This window comes from Rhinolophus ferrumequinum, chromosome 15 (genome assembly GCF_004115265.2).
Source record: "Rhinolophus ferrumequinum isolate MPI-CBG mRhiFer1 chromosome 15, mRhiFer1_v1.p, whole genome shotgun sequence".
Classification (NCBI taxonomy): domain Eukaryota; kingdom Metazoa; phylum Chordata; class Mammalia; order Chiroptera; family Rhinolophidae; genus Rhinolophus; species Rhinolophus ferrumequinum.
Genome location: NC_046298.1, coordinates 20,796,128 through 20,813,226, shown reverse-complemented (window position 1 = coordinate 20,813,226; position 17,099 = coordinate 20,796,128). Strand labels below are relative to the sequence as shown.

Sequence of the window (17,099 nt, the reverse complement as noted above, 5' to 3'; positions counted from 1 at the left end):
TTTCGGACATATAACCAGAAGTGGGATTGCTGGGTCATATGATAGTTCTGTTTTTAATTTTTTGAGGAACCACCATACTATTTCCCATAGTGGTTACCATTTTATATTCCCACCAGCAGTGCACAAGGGCTCCAGGTTTTCCACAGCCTTACCAACGCTTGATATTTTCTGTTTTCTTTTTCAATAGTAGCCATCCTAATGAATGTGAGGTGATTAACTCATTGTAGTTTTGACTTGGATTTCTCTGATGATTAGTGGTACTGAGTATGTTTTCATATGCTTGTTGGCCATTTGTATATCTTTGGAGAAATGTCTACTCAGGTCCATTGCCCATTTTTAAATCAGGTTATTTGGTTTTTTGTTGTTGAGTTATAAAAGTTCTTTATATATTCTGGGTGTTTTAGTTCTTTTATGGATCTGAAGATTATGTGTGTGTGATAGGAAAAAGGCAGTGGTATTTTTTATCTTTTTACCTACAGAACTAGCACAGCTTCTGTTACATAGTAACATGCTTAATAAATACTACGTAGTTGAATGACGGAATGAATAAAATGGATTGCTGCGTTTATTTTTTTCCATGAAAAGCGTTATGTTTTTTTAAAAACAAGATTTCTAAGAGATTTCTTGAGGTTTAATCTCAATTGTCTATGCCTTTATGCCTCTGTGCCTATTCCATTTAGTTTAGTACAGTTGGATATCTAGTATCCTTCAGAATCTTAGGGTTGGAAGGAACTTTAGAAATTATATTGTAAGAACTTAAATGTTGTTCACTTTATTGTACTTGTTGTGGAAAGAACATAATAAACTCACAGTTTTCTTAAGACAATTCGTTTAGCTTCAGTTTTCTTGTCTGGTTAGTCGAAGTCTTACTAGTGTAAATCTGCGGTTGTTTTGGTAGACCTAGGTCCCAGCTTCTCTTAGTCTTGTGTAACTATAGTCTTTGTGCTGGGTATCTTCTGTTTTCTCCTCCAGAGCCTTCTTCCTCTGGTGATGTCTCTTGGGCCCTGTGTCTGTGGGCCTTTTCCTTTCTGGCTTCCAGTAGGGGTTATACGGAAGGTACTCGCAGGAGACTAGAGGGCAGGAAGAATGAGGGCTAGGTATTTATTCTCATGCTCCCTCCCTGCCAGGTTTTTGCACATTGTCTGGATGTCTCTACTAGTGACCATGATTCTCTGGAGACCATCTCCATCTAGCTACCCCCTCTAGGTGCCAGTTACTCATCTCGCCCCTTCAGGCTTAGATGTGTTCATTAGTTTTGGGGCAATGCACTATTCTTGGTTGTTTCTCTAAACCTTACCCACACTATTGTAAATAGTCTCTTTATGAAATTCTCCTCAAATTACCCAGGTTGTGAATACCATCTGTATCCAGTGGAACCCTGATTGTAGGATGTTTAGCAGCATCCCTGGCCTTCTACTAAGCAGATGCCAGTGGCATCCCCATGACAACCCAGAATGTTTCTGGTCATTGCCAAAGGTCTTCTAGGGGGGCAGAATCCCTTTCGGTTGAGAACCACTGTAGCATTACAGTCCTTACCAAACAGTATTACAGTTGCCAGATTTTCTTAGCTGTTTTTTCCCAAAAGAATATAAGTTTCTTTGAGGGCAACAACTGTGCTTTATTTATCTTTTTATCTCCCGCAGCTAACCGTTGTCTGACATAGAGATAATCAGTAAACATTTGTTGAGTGGATTGAACATAATTCAGTATAAGTTTTCCTAGATATTTTGTGATATACAAGTCTCATTGTTTACTGGGAGTTGGTGAATCATTAAATTAGTGTAAAAGCTGGAGGCAATTTCACAAAAGGAACGTGTGATTCTTTTTTATTAGTGGTATGCACAAGCAGACAAATACTATTCCTAGTGTTCTTCCTTACATTGGATATTTTGTTTGGTTTGTCTACTCTTCAGTTACTTTGTTAGACCTAGCTTTTGTTTGGATATTACATGTTTTGAAGCTAACATCTAGAATTAATTGAGATAAATAGGTATTGTGCTGTCTTGACCCAGTGGTCAATGCACAATGGTGTACCCTAAAGTTTTGTGGGTGGAGGGGGGTGGTTTTGTTGATTGTAACTCTACTGTTCAGTGACAGTCTTGGTAAATAGACTCTGTTGTCAAATGTTGTAGAGCAGCTTTTTTTTTTCCCTTGGACTTTTCACCCCTTTGTTTCTTTGTATGTGAATGTAATTGATATTTCCATGATCTTGGGCCCTAGCTTTTCCCCAAAGGCTGAGACTTACTAGGATTTAAAGAGTTAAAGTGATAATATTTATAAAAAAATTTTAATTAAATTTATTGGGGTGACATTGGTTAATATTAAGTTTCAAGTGTACAATTCTATATTACATCATCTATATATTGTATTGTGTGGTCATCACTATGGTTTCCAAATTCCCAACATTTTGGAACCTTCGGGAATCCAGGACGGGAAATCGTGTTTCCCAAGAATTCCCGAAATAATATTTTTATCTAATTTTCGTTGATCATCTGTAATAATGGCTGTAACAGTAAATGTTAATAAACAGAAAAGCAGTAGAGAAGGTGGGGCAACTGGGGTTTATGGCCCAAGCTCAGTCTTTCGAGGTTTAGAGACACTCTTACATGTAAAAGGTCAATGCAAAACTTGAGTAAATAAAATTTCCTAAATGGAGGTCGACCAGAATTTCATGACTTAGTGCATCTCTTGCCCTGAGCGCTAAACAGGGCACTATGGTATCAGTTTGGCTAGGTTTCTGTTATATTTCAGGTTTTCTCAAAATATAAACAATGTAATTAATACAAACTTTATTTAACCAAACCTAATAGTATACAGTGAGTTTTTATATATATCACACAATGTATTAACATTCCCAATCTCATTTAAATATTTTATTTATTAAATTAAACATTAATAGAAAACAAATGCAAATATTACTCGTTTTTGTCATTTTTAAAATGAACCTTTAAGAAACAGAGCATTAATTGCCCGATTAGATAATCGTGATCTTTGCTTTGTAACAAATATACTTGATGTGGAAAAATTTCTTTCATTTACTATAGATGTTGGTCAAATTGTTATGAGTGCATCTAAAAGCATCTTCAAGTTGGGAGGGAGAGAATGCATTGCTTCATATAAGCTTATTTCCTTTCTTAGAGAAGCAAATATTTTGTCTGCATGCATAGCGCTAGGCTTTGATATAAAAATTGATACTGCTTTAGTCAATTCACACTTCAGATCAGATTCTGATTTAATGTAAGAACTCTCTGTAAGGACATCTTTTATTTCTTCTCTTGGAGCCTCATCTGCTGTTAATATTCCTTTAAAGTCTTTCCATTAATGACTTCGCCAATCGTGCAATTTCATTCTTACTCCACAAGGCAAGAAATGCATCCTCTTCGATCTCACATAGACAACTAACGTTGCTCAAGTACTTTGTGAAAGACACAAGATCTCTATTACTACGTTTAACCAATTCACATTTTATTTCCTTTAAAAGCATTAAGAAAAATTAAGAAAGCAGCGAATATTTATAGCTAAAATGTGCCACAATAACATTATGATATGAGATTGGAAATTATTGTAATAGTGGAATAAAATATTAGCAGTGCAAGTTGTTTTTAAATAGACTGACTTACCCACAGCAGCTGAGAGAACCAAGAACACTCACATATATCACAATTGTCAGCCGCAAACGAACTGATCGAATGTGGTTGGTAGTATCGGCTGTCCCTTTGTGAAAACGATTCATCGTGGAGAACAGAAAACAGTTTGTATTTACACAGAGAAATATTTATTTTCACAACCCAGGATTTGACTACAAAGTCACCTTCAGGTGAACTAAGGAAATCTAAGGTAGTTTACCTTAACATGACACTGTAGTCAAATCCTGGGTTGTGAAAAATAAATATTTCTCTGTGTAAATACAAACTGTTTTCTCCAGGATCAAATGTGCTTGATTTAAAAGAGCTAAAATTGGCTGGTCATGTGATATCTGATTCTGGTGATTGACTTGCATGTCTGGTGGCGTGTAACATTGTAATACAATGTAACTTTAGATCACTTTGATAAATAGGAAAAATGTCTAAGAGATACATTGTGAGGAATACTAAGAGATACATTGTGAAGAGTACGGTTCATTTCCAATTGTGGGTATTACTGGGTTCAAGGAGCCGAGTTTTCTCTGATTTCCCAACCAACTTTTCTCGGGATTTGGGAACAGGAAAGCGGGGGGAAAAAAATTCCCGAGAACGGGCGTGAAGGAATTCCCACCCAGAAACCCTAGTCAGCACCCAAAGTCTAGTCTCCTTCCTTCGTCACCTTTACCCTCTTCAGTCTTCCTCCACCCCCCTTACCCTCTGGTAACCACTATATATACTGTTGTCTGTGTCTCTGAGTTTGTTTTGCTTGTTCAGTTGTTGCTTGCTGTTTTATGTCCCACATATGAGTGAAATCATCGTTCTTGTCCTTTTCTGTCTATTTCACTTAGCATGGTGCTCTCAAGATCCATTTGTGTTGTCTCAAATGGCAGTATTTCATCCTTTTCTTACAGCTGAGTAGTTTTCCACTGTATACAGGTACCATATCTTCTATATACAGTCATCCATCGAAAGACATTTAGGTTGTTTCCATGTCTTGGCTACTGTGACTAATGCTCCAGTGAACATAGGGGTACATATATCTTTATAAATGTTTTCAAAATTTTTAGGTAGATACCCAGAAGAGGGATTACTGGGTCATATTGTAGCTCTATTCTTAATTTTTTGAGGAATCTTCATACTGTTTTTCCATAGTAGCTGTACCAATTTACATTCCCACCAGCAGTGTATGAAGGTTTCTTTTTTCCACGTTCTTTCCAATACTTATTTCTTGTCTTACTGATAATAGCTATTCCAACAGGAGTGAGGTGGTGTTTCATTGTGGTTTTGGTTTGCATTGCCCTTAATAGTGAAGTTGAACATCTTTTCATATATCTGGAGACATTTGTATGTCTTCTTGAGAAAATTGTTCAGGTCCTCTGCCTATTTTTAATTGGATTATTTGTTTTGTTGTTGAGTTGTATGAGTTCTTTATATATTTTGTATATTAGCCCCTTATTGGAGGTATAATTTGCAAATATCTTCTCCCATTCGGTTGATTGCCTTTTTGTTTTGTTGGGTTTCTTTTGCTGCGCGGAAGCTTTTTAGTTTGATGTAGTCCTTTCATTTATTTTTGCTTTTACTTCCCTTGCCTTTGGGGTCAAGTTCACAAAAGCCTCTCTGAGGCCAACGTACATAATTTTAGTGCCTATATTTTCTTCTATGCATCTCATTGTTTCAGGTCTTATATTTAAGTCTTTAATCCATTTTGAGTTAATTTTTGTACATGGTATCACATAGCAGTCTAGTTTCATTCTTTTCCGTGTGGCTTCCCCGTTTTCCCAACACCATTTATTGAAGAGGCTTTCCTTTTTCCATTTTATGTTATTGACTCCTTTGTTGAAAATTAGTTGCCCATATACACGTGGTTTTATTTCTGGGCTTTTAATTCTGTTCCATTGGTCTCTGTTTTTCTACCAATACCGTACTGGTTTGATTATTGCAGTTTTGTATAACTTGGAGTTAGGGAGTGTGATACCTCAGCTTTGTTTTTCTTAGGATTGCTTTGGCTATTTGGGGTCTTTTGCTGTTCCATACAAATTTGATGGTGTAATATCCAAACAAAAGTTCTATTTCTTTGAAAAATGTCATTGGGGTTTTTATGGGGATTGCATTAGATCTGTGTATTGCTTTTGGTAATATGGCCATTTTAACTGTGTTAATTCCCCCAGTCCGTGAACACGGAGTATCTTTCTTTCTTTGTGTCTTCGATTCTTTCAACAATGTCAGAGTTTTCAGTGTATAGGCCTTTCACTTCATTTGTTAAAATTTATTCCTAGGTATTTTATTCTTTTTGTTGCAATTATAAATGGAATTGTTTTCTTCATTTCTTTTTATGATATTTCATTGTTAGTATATAAGAATACAAGGGATTTTTGTAATTGTTTTTGTACTCTCTTGCAACTTTACTGTGTTTATTGTTTTTAATAGTCTTTTGTTGGAGTGTTTAAGGTTTCTATATATATATAGAATCATGTTATCTGCAAAAAGTGACAGTTTTCCTTTATTCCCAATTTGGATGCCTTTTGTTTCTTTCTCTTCTTGCCCGGTTGCTCTGGCCAGGACTTCCAGTACTATGTTGAGTAACTGGTAAGAAAGGGCATTCTTGTTCCCGATCTTAAGAGAAAAAGCTTTCGTTTTTGATGTGAGAATATTTTTGAATTTGGTTCAAAATTTGAGAATCTTTTCCTATCACTATCCCTGATGAGATTTTTGGGAGATGTAGGAGACCTTCCTGCTTCTTTGTCTTTTTATCAACCCACTCGTACACTAATACATAGATACTCATTTCATCTATCACTGAGTCTGTTCAGCTCTGCCTTTGAAAAAGATCTCAAATCTAGTCATTTCTGCCACCACCGCTGCTGACCACCGCAGTCTAAGCTACTTCCATCTGTTGTCTGGACTTATAGTAATAGCTTTCTCTTTGGTCCTCTTGCTTCCATTATTTCCCTCACCCAATCAGTTCTCCACAGTCAAAATGATCTTTAAAAAATGTCAACCAGATCGTGTCATTTGCCTATATTAGAAAACCACTATGGTTTATGGTGTGCAATAATCTATCCTCTAACTGGTGTTAGTCCCAGAACTAATTTTAACTTGAAAATAGTCATTGTACTTTTTATCTTTTTCCAGGAAGAATAGCACAGCATGCTGGGCTCTGGATTTAAAGCTGAGCGTTTACGAGTCAACTTGAGATTAGTAATAAACCGTCTTAAACTATTGGAGAAAAAAAAAAGTAAGTAATGTATGATTGATTGCTCATGTTTTCTCTCCTAAGATGCATCACTGGGTCCTAGCGTCTCCAATGTTGGCTCTTTCAGGCTAGTACTATGAAGTCTGAGGGATCCCATAGCCTTTAAACTTTGGATACGTTTCTGCAGCCCTTTGTGACTGATTAGATTGAATCAGTTTGTTGCAGGGAAAACGACATACTGTTGCTGTGAAATAGGTAATACGACTCTTGAGGTGGAAACTTCTGTCTACACAAATAATATTGTTGCCTAGACAAAGTAGCAAATTCTAGACTAGGTGAGATGGGACTAGATGTGCTAATGGAGAGTGAGCTAGGATGTAGTAGAAACACCTGCTTCTCTCTGTTGGGGTGGAAGTCAGCCTGTAGTCCAGGGCCCAGTGTACTGCTCTTTGTGCCTTAGCGGAACTGGCCCAGAAAGCGAGGAAAGAGATTGCAGACTATCTGGCTGCTGGGAAAGATGAACGAGCTCGGATCCGAGTGGAGCACATTATACGAGAAGACTACCTGGTGGAGGCCATGGAAATCCTGGAGCTGTACTGCGACCTGCTGCTGGCTCGGTTTGGCCTCATTCAGTCCATGAAGTAAGATTTTTTTTCTGCCTTTTTTTTTTTTTGCTTCATTGATAAAGGAAAAACTGCACATAATTAATGTATACAGTTTGACGAGTTTAGACGTATGCATACACCTGTATAAAAATACCACAATGAAGGCAATAAATGTTTTATCTCCTCCAAAAGTTTCCTTATCTCCCCCCCAACCCCCGTTTTGGGGTAGGAACACAACATGAGATCTACCATCTTAACAAAATTTTTATACAGTATTGTTAATTACAGGCATGGTGCTGTTCAGCAGATCTCTAGAACTTATTTATCTTGTGTAACTGTAGTGAAGGAAGATATGTTGATCAAAGACCTAAATCAGATTACCTCTGGAATTTGAGAAAGGAGTAATATTGGTTTCTTCCTACGTGTAGAAGGCTGGAACAGAGAACTCTTTCACATGCCCAAGGCCCTTTATTCTACTGTTCGCTTGAAGGCCTGATTTCAGTGTAGATAGGTGTGGAGAATACAGAATCTGAAATCTTGAGTCTTGGCTGAACCATTTCCTGACTTTGTGACCGTGGGCTCATCATTTAGTTTGAGTTTTCCCAGAAGTAAAATAGGGTCATGAAAATGGCTGTAAGTCCAGAGTTATTGAACATCTAATGGATTTGTGAAATAGCTATAGAGGCTATCAAGTATATGATACAAATGTTAGGGTTGTTGATTGGTTTTAAAGAATGTTAAATTTTATTAATTTTTTTTCCTTAATTAGGGAGCTAGATTCTGGTCTGGCTGAATCTGTGTCTACACTTATCTGGGCTGCTCCTCGACTCCAGTCAGAAGTGGCTGAGTTGAAAATAGTGAGTACAACCAGTTTCAGTGAAAACAATTTAATTGAGTTATTTTAATTGAGTTATTTTCTTGTTTTCTACATTTTTGCCTATTTGTTTTATAATTTATTCTCTGTAGTTTTTCGTAGTGTTAGAAAGGTTGGTTAACATAAGTCAGTTCTACTTTATTGACCAGGTATTTTATGTTCCTCTCATGCTGTCTTTGACACAGGCTTTGTAAATTTGTTTCTTCCTCTTTTTCTGGCCTTAGATCATATAAAATCAAAGAATGTTTTGGAAACTTGAATCTTTTTTTTTTTTTTGAATCATTTTTTTAAGGAGCAGAGTTTCATGTACCTTCAGTTCTGTCTTAAATTATTTTTATTGTAATATGTTAACTTAAAAAAGACCTTTCAAAGTGAGAGGCAATAAGCACTTAGAGATCAACAAAAAATAGCTATTTGGGATGCACTGATTCAGGCCAAAGCCCAAATAATGTTCAGATTAGGAGTCAAAAGCAAGAATTATTTATGAGAAGGGGAACCATTATATGGATAGAACGAAGGCATTTCTGTTGGTGCAGATAACATACATAGTGATGTTAATTATAAACAATGTTTTCAAATTTCAGTTCATTAGTCATAATAACTTTCTTGTTATCTTTGCAAACAGTTCTTTAGGACACACTATTGCCCTGGGCCCAGTCCAAAGGTTATTTTGCTCTGTTTTAACATTCCAGAGATTTGAGGTATAAGACGAGTAAGGCATTCCTCTGGCATGGCAGCTCTGGCTCCATTTTAAAGTGGCGCCATTTAATTTTGTTGGCAAATGTTACTTACGTATATACAAGTAGAAAGGTTCTTATACAACTGCAAACCAGTCAAGTTAAAATAAGATAACAGATGTTTTGCTTCATTCATTTCACAAATGTTTATTGAGAGGATGTTAAGAGCTAGGTGGGCACAGAGAGTACAATGGTGAGCAAAGCAGGACACCAGCCTGACTCTTGTAGCTTAGAGTCTAGCAGAAGAGACAGACATTAACTAAAACATTTCCTGCCACAACATGGATATGGTGCCGACTCAACTGAAAACAATTCAATTGAGTTATTTTCTACATTTTTGCCTGTTTGTTTTATTCTCTAGGAGATTGTCTCAGTCTTATCTCCCAACCCTTCTTTGGAGATTTCTTTGTCTTCTGTTTTTATTTTTTAAGAGCTCTTTTTAATTCTCTAAATATTTTTTGTAGTCTATTTTTGTTTCATGGCCACAATGTCTTCTAGTTCTCTGAGACTAGTGTAGTTTCTTTTTTATTTTTGTAATGTTTGTTTTCTTCTTTCTTAGATTTAGACTATTTTATAGTAGATGCTTTTCTCCGATTTTGGTGACTTTTATCTGTTGGTTTATATTTAAGAGTGAGGCACTAAAAAGCAGATTGGAATGAATCTCTTGTGTGCCTGGGTGGGGCTTACTGCCAGGTATCTTCATTGTTGAATGATCTGACTAAGTCCTTTCTTGAGGGAACTCCAGACTGTCAAGAACTAGCTTTCTTTCTGTGGATTGGTCATTTTCCTCAGAGAGGAATCCTCCTATCTTCTACCTGGAAGATATAAGCTGGCTGCCAGCATTTCTGAGAGCCCAGGGGAGAAGGAAACCAAAGGTCTCATTTTCTCTTGTAAAGGACTTACATGTAATTCTTCTGTTGTCAGTATCTCTGCTGTCTGCTGTGCTTGGAGTCCAGAGTCCTTTTAGTGTAACCTCCCCAGAGAGTAAACCTGTATTCTGATGGGGTAGGGAGAGTAGTAGTAGTTTTATGGGTAGTAGAATGGGAGAGTAGAGACAACTGCTCCGTATACAGACTTTTAATCTCATTTTTGTTTTTAGTGCCTCCTATACTCCTCCTTTATATCAAGATTAATTCTAGATGAAACGAAAGTTTACATGTTTTTCTAAAAAAATGAAACCATAAACTAGAAGAAAACTAGGCAGAATAATTATCAAAAGACAAATGATAAACTTACTAAGTACCAGGTATCCCTGAAAGTCTACATATTAAATAGTGAGTGCCCCCTCCTCCTGAGCTCCTAGGTGTTGGGACTACTCTGGTCCAATGCCACTGCCATTTTCTGCATGGACTATGATAGGAACTTTTTGAATGTTCTTCCTACACCTACTTTGTTTTTCTTTAGTCTATTTACCATTCCATTAGAACTGAGGATTCTATTCAAAACAGTAGTCTGATCCTGTCACTATCCCTTGCTTTCAAGTCCTTTAGTGTCTTTCTGTTGTACTTGTGATAGAAACAGAGCTCTGATATGCCCTACATGGCCCTGTAGTGTTTGGCCGCCACTTGTCTTTCTTCATTTCCTCCCACATTCCTCCCTCAAGCTCTGCACTAGAGGCTCAATGACCTTGTCTTGGCTTGAGGATTGTCCCTGGTTTTCCACCAGAGGCTTTTGCACATGGTTTCTTTTCCTGCAATGCCTTTCCTTCCCTCCTGGTTTAGTTAACTCTAGATGCTTTACATCTTAGCGAAGCATCACTTTCTTTAGGAAGACTTACCTGACTTTTTAAATTAAATTGATTGGGGTAACATTGGTTAGTAATGTATGAGTTTCAAGTGTACAGTTCTGTAATACATCTTTTGTGTAGTGCATTGTGTGCTAGCCACCCCAAATTAACTGACTTATCAGATCTGATTGTTGTCATAAGCTTGTTGGTATTATCGTATGGGGTACTTTCCCTGGTGACACTTATCTCAGATGCATTTGTACCTTTGCTGTGTGGTTGAGTAATGACCAAGTTTTCCCTGGAGACTATAAGACTCATTGTTTAAGTAGGAACAATGTCTGTTTTTGTTCCTTACATTTATAGTGTCATATCACTTATAATAGAGTTTGGCACATAGTTACAGCTCCCTGATGGATGCATAAACAAATAACTAAATGAATTAGTGTGTCCCCCTTAAGGTTTTACAGATCTCAGGGGTTTTTTTTTTTGAAATCCCATAATAGAAGCCTGTTTACCATTGCTAGGCAGAAGCTTGCAGCAGTCTCTAGGAGTGGTTTCCGTGTTTTTTTACTGTTCTTTTTTCTCTATAGGTCGCTGATCAGCTTTGTGCCAAGTATAGCAAGGAGTATGGCAAGTTATGTCGGACCAACCAGATTGGAACTGTGAATGACAGGGTAATGGGCGTCCTCGTTAGATGTGGAGCAGTGGGTGGCAGGGGGAGGGGGACAGGTACCACTGTACGGTGGAGCCAATCTGGGGTTGCACATTTCATAATGAAGGTGAGAAAGCTCTCTGGTGGGCAGTGTAGTCAACTCCTTACCTGGCCCTACACCTGCGGTTGTGAGGCTCTCATTCTGTGTTATTCTTTATTTTCACCGTTCTTTCTGCCCCTTGTAATGTGTGGAGGTAGAAATGAGGTGTGGAGAAGGGTGGATGAATTCAAACGTGAAGGCAGCAGTATTAGTGTATGACCCATACATCTGGGTCATGGGTAACTAGAGAGTGTGAGAGAGACGTGAGTCTTGTGATGTGATGTGCTTTGTGACTGGAAAAATCATTTAACTGGTCTGAACCTTTTACCCCTCAGTTTACCTATAAAATGAAAGAAATAAAGTTCAGAAGTGAGGCAGGTTAGGCTTAGGCTGGTTGGTATAGACGGCATCTTAACCTTTGGTCTCTTACAGCTAATGCACAAACTGAGTGTGGAAGCCCCACCCAAAATCCTGGTGGAGAGATACCTGATTGAAATTGCCAAGAACTACAATGTGCCCTATGAGCCTGACTCTGTGGTCATGGTAAGTTTAGAGTCTTTCAGAGTACGCAGGAAAATGGGCCTCTAGATAATTCTGTCTTCGAAAAATAACCATATTATTTGTACTAAAATTTGTGTGTGAAAGTTGAAGGCTTTGTCCAGTTAGTGCCTTTGTAGCTAACAATAAATATGCCTGCATATCTCACAAGTATTTAAGGATCAGATAAAATGAATGACTGAAAGCATTTTGAAAAGGTACAAACCTTGATACAGATATAAAACGGTAGTACTGCTGCTTTTTGATGAAGTTCAGGGAATTGTGAATCCCCGTGGGTAAGGAGAAATGCTCCAAGACCCAGAACAGATCCTGAAACATTTATTAGGTGCTTGCAATGTGTCAGATAATGCACAGAAAGCTGAGAATACAGAGATAATAAAAACAAGGTCCCTAGAAGAGGCTTGGAGGATAAATATGCAAGTAATCATTCAGCAGTTAAGATCGACAGGGTATATTGGATGCTTTGGTACGCTGCTTAGACAACGCCACCCCAAACACACACACTTTCAGGACAGAAGCATCTATTCCTCCCAGCTCTTGAGAGTATTGGTGACCGGTGGCTCACACACAGCTGAGTGTCCCTCCAGCAGTGGCCCTCAGAAGAGAGAGCTTCCTTACCCAAAGGTTTTTCCTGGGGTCAGCTTATATTTAGTAACTGGTGAGTGCAGGGCTTTAAAGACTCTGCCCCTTGGACCCAGTTAGGGACGCCTGGTGTAGGCCTATCCTAACTCCAGAGCTCCCTGGGGAATGGGCTGAGGCCTTTGACTGAATGACAGCCTAACTTCTTCCTTTACCCAGCCCTGCTTCCTTCACTTCCCCACAGGTCATTAATCCCGGAGACCTCCCTGTAAACTTCCTTCATGCTAATCTCAGTCTGCTTCGTGGAATCCAGCCTGTGATGTGGCTAATGATATGGGTTTCTCTCTTTTTCTCAGGCAGAAGCTCCCCCTGGGGTAGAGGCAGATCTTATTGATGTTGGATTCACAGATGATGTGAAGAAAGGGGGCCCTGGAAGAGGAGGAGGGGGCGGGTTCACAGCACCAGTTGGTGGACCTGACGGAACAGTGCCAATGCCCATGCCCATGCCCATGCCATCTCCAAATACTCCTTTCTCATACCCACTTCCAAAGGGACCAGTAAGTATACATATAAATACATGTGGCTGTAAGCTCTAGAAAATGTTAACAGAAGATGACAAGTTGGCTCTGTGAATACACTCAGGAATTGTAGGTTGTCAAGAGGATTTAGCGGTAGAATATTTGGTATTAGCTTAATGATCGTATTGTGGAAAAAACATCATTGGGTTTCAGAGAAAGTCTTTTGGTTCAGCTCTAGATAATGCAGTGGGAAAATCTGGAGAGATGGTGCTAGAAAAACTCAGTGTCATGTAATTTTTTCACCCAACATCTTTGGGACCTGTTGCAGGCATACTAGTAGCTTTTTCCAAAAAATAGTTAACAATCACAATAGTTAACAGTCTACAAGGTAGTAAAACCTTTTGTAGACAAGAAGATGAAGGTCACTGTTAGTCAAGTCTGATAAGAATCTTCCCTTGTAGACGTTGAAGCAGTTGATTTAGTAATTTGAATAGCCTTTGGCTACAGATTTTTAAAAATCTGGAATCCTTCTGATGACATATGGTCCTTTTGGGGTTCTGGAATATATATATGTATATACATCCATACATATGCATATATAAAGTCTTCATTTAACATCATCGATAGACATTTCACTTCAAGTCAGAGAACCTAAGTATTATGAAATTTAATTTTACCATAGGCTAATTGATAGAAACAGTGTTATTTGAGGATCTGCTGTGTACGGTTTCCGGGTGGGAATTCCTTCACGTCTGTTCTCAGGAATTTTTTTTCACTCTCCCGTTCCCAAATCCCAAGAAAAATTGGTTGGGAAATTGGCTCCTTGAACCCAGTGATACCCACAATGTGAAAGAAATGTACTCCTTACAGTGTATCTCTGAGACATTTTTCCTATTTATCACTATCTAAAGTTGCATTGTGTTACGTTACACGCACCAGACATACACACCCAACACCAGAATCAGATATCACATGACCAGCTAATTTTAGCTCTTGTAAATCGAGAACAGAAAACAGTTTGTATTTACACAGAGAAATATTTATTTTCACAACCCAGGATTTGACTACAAAGTCATCTTCAGGTGAACTAAGGAAATCTAAGGTAGTTTACCTTAATATGACACTGTAGTCAAATCCTGGGTTGTGAAAATAAATATTTCTCTGTGTAAATACAAATTGTTTTCTGTTCTCCACGATGACTCGTTTTCACAAAGTGACGGCCATTACTACCAACCACATTCAATGTTTGTTTGCGGCTGACAATTGTGATGTATGTGAGTGTTCTTGGCTCTCTCAGCTGCTGTGGGTAAGTCAGTCTATTTAAAAACAACTTGCACTGCTAATACTTTATTCCACTATTACTGTAATTTCCAATTTCATATCATAATGTTCTATGGCACTTTTTAGCTATAAATATTCACTGCACAATATAGATCTTTCTTAATTTTATTAATTGCTACTTTTTTTAAATTATTCTCAAGATTTTATTGTCTTCACGATAAAAATATGAAGCTTAGAACTGGATCAGTTGATCCTTTCTCTTCTTATCTCCTCCTAGTTCAAAATGTTTGCATCTCTTAATAGCCAGCATTCTCTTAGATCTGCAGTTGGGCTCAACACATTCAAGCCTCAGGACAATCTTCTTTGTGATTTTAGCCTTTTTGTGGAAAATTGGCTTAGTCTGCCCATCATAACCACTCTGCTTCCTGTCATAACGCCGCTTTCCCTGCGCATAGAGAGAATCCTTGCCTTTCTTGTACTGTGTCACTTTGTGGGGCTGGTGCTTGCCACACTTCTTACAGAAAGTCCGGCGGGTTTTAGGAACGTTCACCATGTTTGTGAGAGCGCTATCCGCTCAATTACTACTTTTAATAAATACATATTTTAATATTTTTGTATAGTTTGCCGTCACAATGAGTAAAAAGTATAAAGAATGTTAGGAATCTTTTAGAAAAGATAAAGATAAATCAGCTCGTTGCCAGATATGTTCCAAAACTTTGCAATGCAAAGCATCATCAGTCAGCAGTCTACATAGGCACCTGGAATACATCCATGGAACGAAAAGGAAAAAAAAGTCTGAATTGAGTAAGATGAGCCAATGCCTTCATCTTCTAAGAGACAAATGATAATTTTACATTATGTCAAGGGACTGGATTTAGAAGAAACTAAGCAAATTAGCAGCCTTGGATGGGATATCAGTCAACACCATCACAAAAAGTGAGTTTATTAGGGAAAGTTTCACAAGCAAAGGAATGAAGTTGCCACGAAGTCCATCTTCAGTTAGGACACTAATACATAATTATTATAGTAAAGTGAAACAACTGTACATCCAGAAATTGGATATATTCAAATGTGATAATAAAAAAACTGAGTATTTCAATAGACGAGTGGACCAGCTGCAAGACTCGCAGGTACATGAATGTTCACGTATACTGCAATGAGACCTCTATGAACCTTGGTTTAAAAGAATACATGGGAACTATCCTGCAGAAAAAGTGTTACCCTTGCTTCAGGAAAGATTAGAAAACTTTCAGTTAAAATTTGAAAGTGATGCGGTTTGCAATTACTTGTAATTAGGAATTACAAGTGACTGTGCAGCTGTTAAGGAAAAATTTGGAAAATTATCACTGACTATTCAACAGTTCTGCTACAACCATGCGCTACATCTAGCTGTAACAATAGTATTTTCTGTTAAAAAGTTGAAAGATGAACCATTAGTGACTTGTAGCGGTGATAGTGAATTCAATACAGATTCTGAATACGAGCAAGACAGTAACAGTGATTCTTAGTTGGTGTGGCCTGAGCTGATCAGTATGATTTGCGAGATGATCTATCTTTGGCAATTAGCAGCGTATGAAGAATTGTGAAAATATTTAAATATTCTCTGATAAAAAATTCTCTTTTGTAGTAAGAAATAACCAGGAGTGAAAAGGGAACTAGAAGTCATTTTGGACTGTAAAACACCCTGGAACACACTGGAGAGAATGATAGAGAGATTTTTAAAGATCGCAATTAAGACTGTTTTAAGAGAGCTGAAACTCGATCACTGATGGAAAGAAGAGTATTATGAAATATTGAGAGATATGTTGAATTGCTTACAACCTGAAAGATTAGCAGTTGAAGCCTTAAGCAATAGAGAAGCTAATATTCTTACAAGTGAAGGAATTTTTAAGTTCCTTTTCAGTAATTTAGAAAAGTAGAATTCTTCAATGAGCCAAATGCTTTTAAAGGAAATAAAATTTGAATTGGTTAAACATAGAAATAGAGATCTTGTGTCTCACAAAGTACTTGAGCAACGTTAGTTGTCTATGTGAGATGAAAGAGGATGAATTTTTTGCCTTGTCAAGTAAGAATGAAATTGCACGATTGGTGAAATCATTAATGGAAAGACTTTTTAAAGGGATACTTACAGCAGAAGTTCCAAGAGAAAAAATGAAGGATGTCCTTACAGAGAGTTCTTACATTAAATCAGAATCTGATCTGAAGTGTGAATTGACTAAAGCAATATGAATTTTTATATCAAAGCCTAGCGCTATGCATGCAGACAAAATATTTGCTTCTCTAAGAAAGGAAATAAGCTTATATGAAGCAATGCATTCTCTCCCTCCCAACTTGAAGATGCTTTTAGATGCACTCATAACAATTTGACCAACATCTACAGTAAATGAAAGAAATTTTTCCACATCAAGTATATTTGTTACAAAGTGAAGATCACGATTATCTGATCGGGCAATTAATGCTCTGTTTCTTAAAGGTTCATTTTAAAAATGACAAAAACTAGTTGAAGTATTTTTTAAATTTTCAAACGAGTAATATTTGCATTTGTTTTCTATTAATGTTTAATTTAATAAATAAAATATTTAAATGAGATTGGGAATGTTACTACATTGTGTGATATATATAAAAACTCACTGTATACTATTAGGTTTGGTTA

The 17,099-nt window shown here is 37.4% G+C and overlaps 2 protein-coding genes across 5 annotated transcripts in view; one reads left to right on the top strand and one right to left on the bottom strand.

Moving 5' to 3' along the window:
* Window positions 1-17,099, top strand: part of IST1 (IST1 factor associated with ESCRT-III) — a 31,751-nt gene that overhangs the window by 9,929 nt on the left and 4,723 nt on the right. For 3 of the 4 annotated variants that reach the window (XM_033129083.1, XM_033129082.1, XM_033129081.1), the window contains exons 2-7: window positions 6,756-6,858; window positions 7,277-7,457; window positions 8,191-8,278; window positions 11,349-11,432; window positions 11,943-12,053; window positions 13,004-13,204. In XM_033129083.1, the coding sequence (XP_032984974.1) occupies window positions 6,771-6,858; window positions 7,277-7,457; window positions 8,191-8,278; window positions 11,349-11,432; window positions 11,943-12,053; window positions 13,004-13,204 (753 nt within the window). In that variant the 5' untranslated portion in view covers window positions 6,756-6,770. Of the gene's footprint in view, window positions 1-6,755; window positions 6,863-7,276; window positions 7,458-8,190; window positions 8,279-11,348; window positions 11,433-11,942; window positions 12,054-13,003; window positions 13,205-17,099 lie in introns of all 4 variants that reach the window. The other variant, XM_033129085.1, reaches the window with a different exon arrangement.
* Window positions 14,294-17,031, bottom strand: LOC117035246 (60S ribosomal protein L36a-like). The gene has a single exon (XM_033129086.1). It carries the CDS (start codon window positions 14,997-14,999, stop codon window positions 14,679-14,681), a length of 321 nt encoding a protein of 106 aa, XP_032984977.1. The 5' UTR covers window positions 15,000-17,031; the 3' UTR covers window positions 14,294-14,678.

What these genes read in the sequence shown, in the direction of transcription:
- LOC117035246 (XM_033129086.1), bottom strand. Translation starts at nt 14,999, where the DNA reads ATGGTGAACGTTCCTAAAACCCGCCGGACTTTCTGTAAGAAGTGTGGC.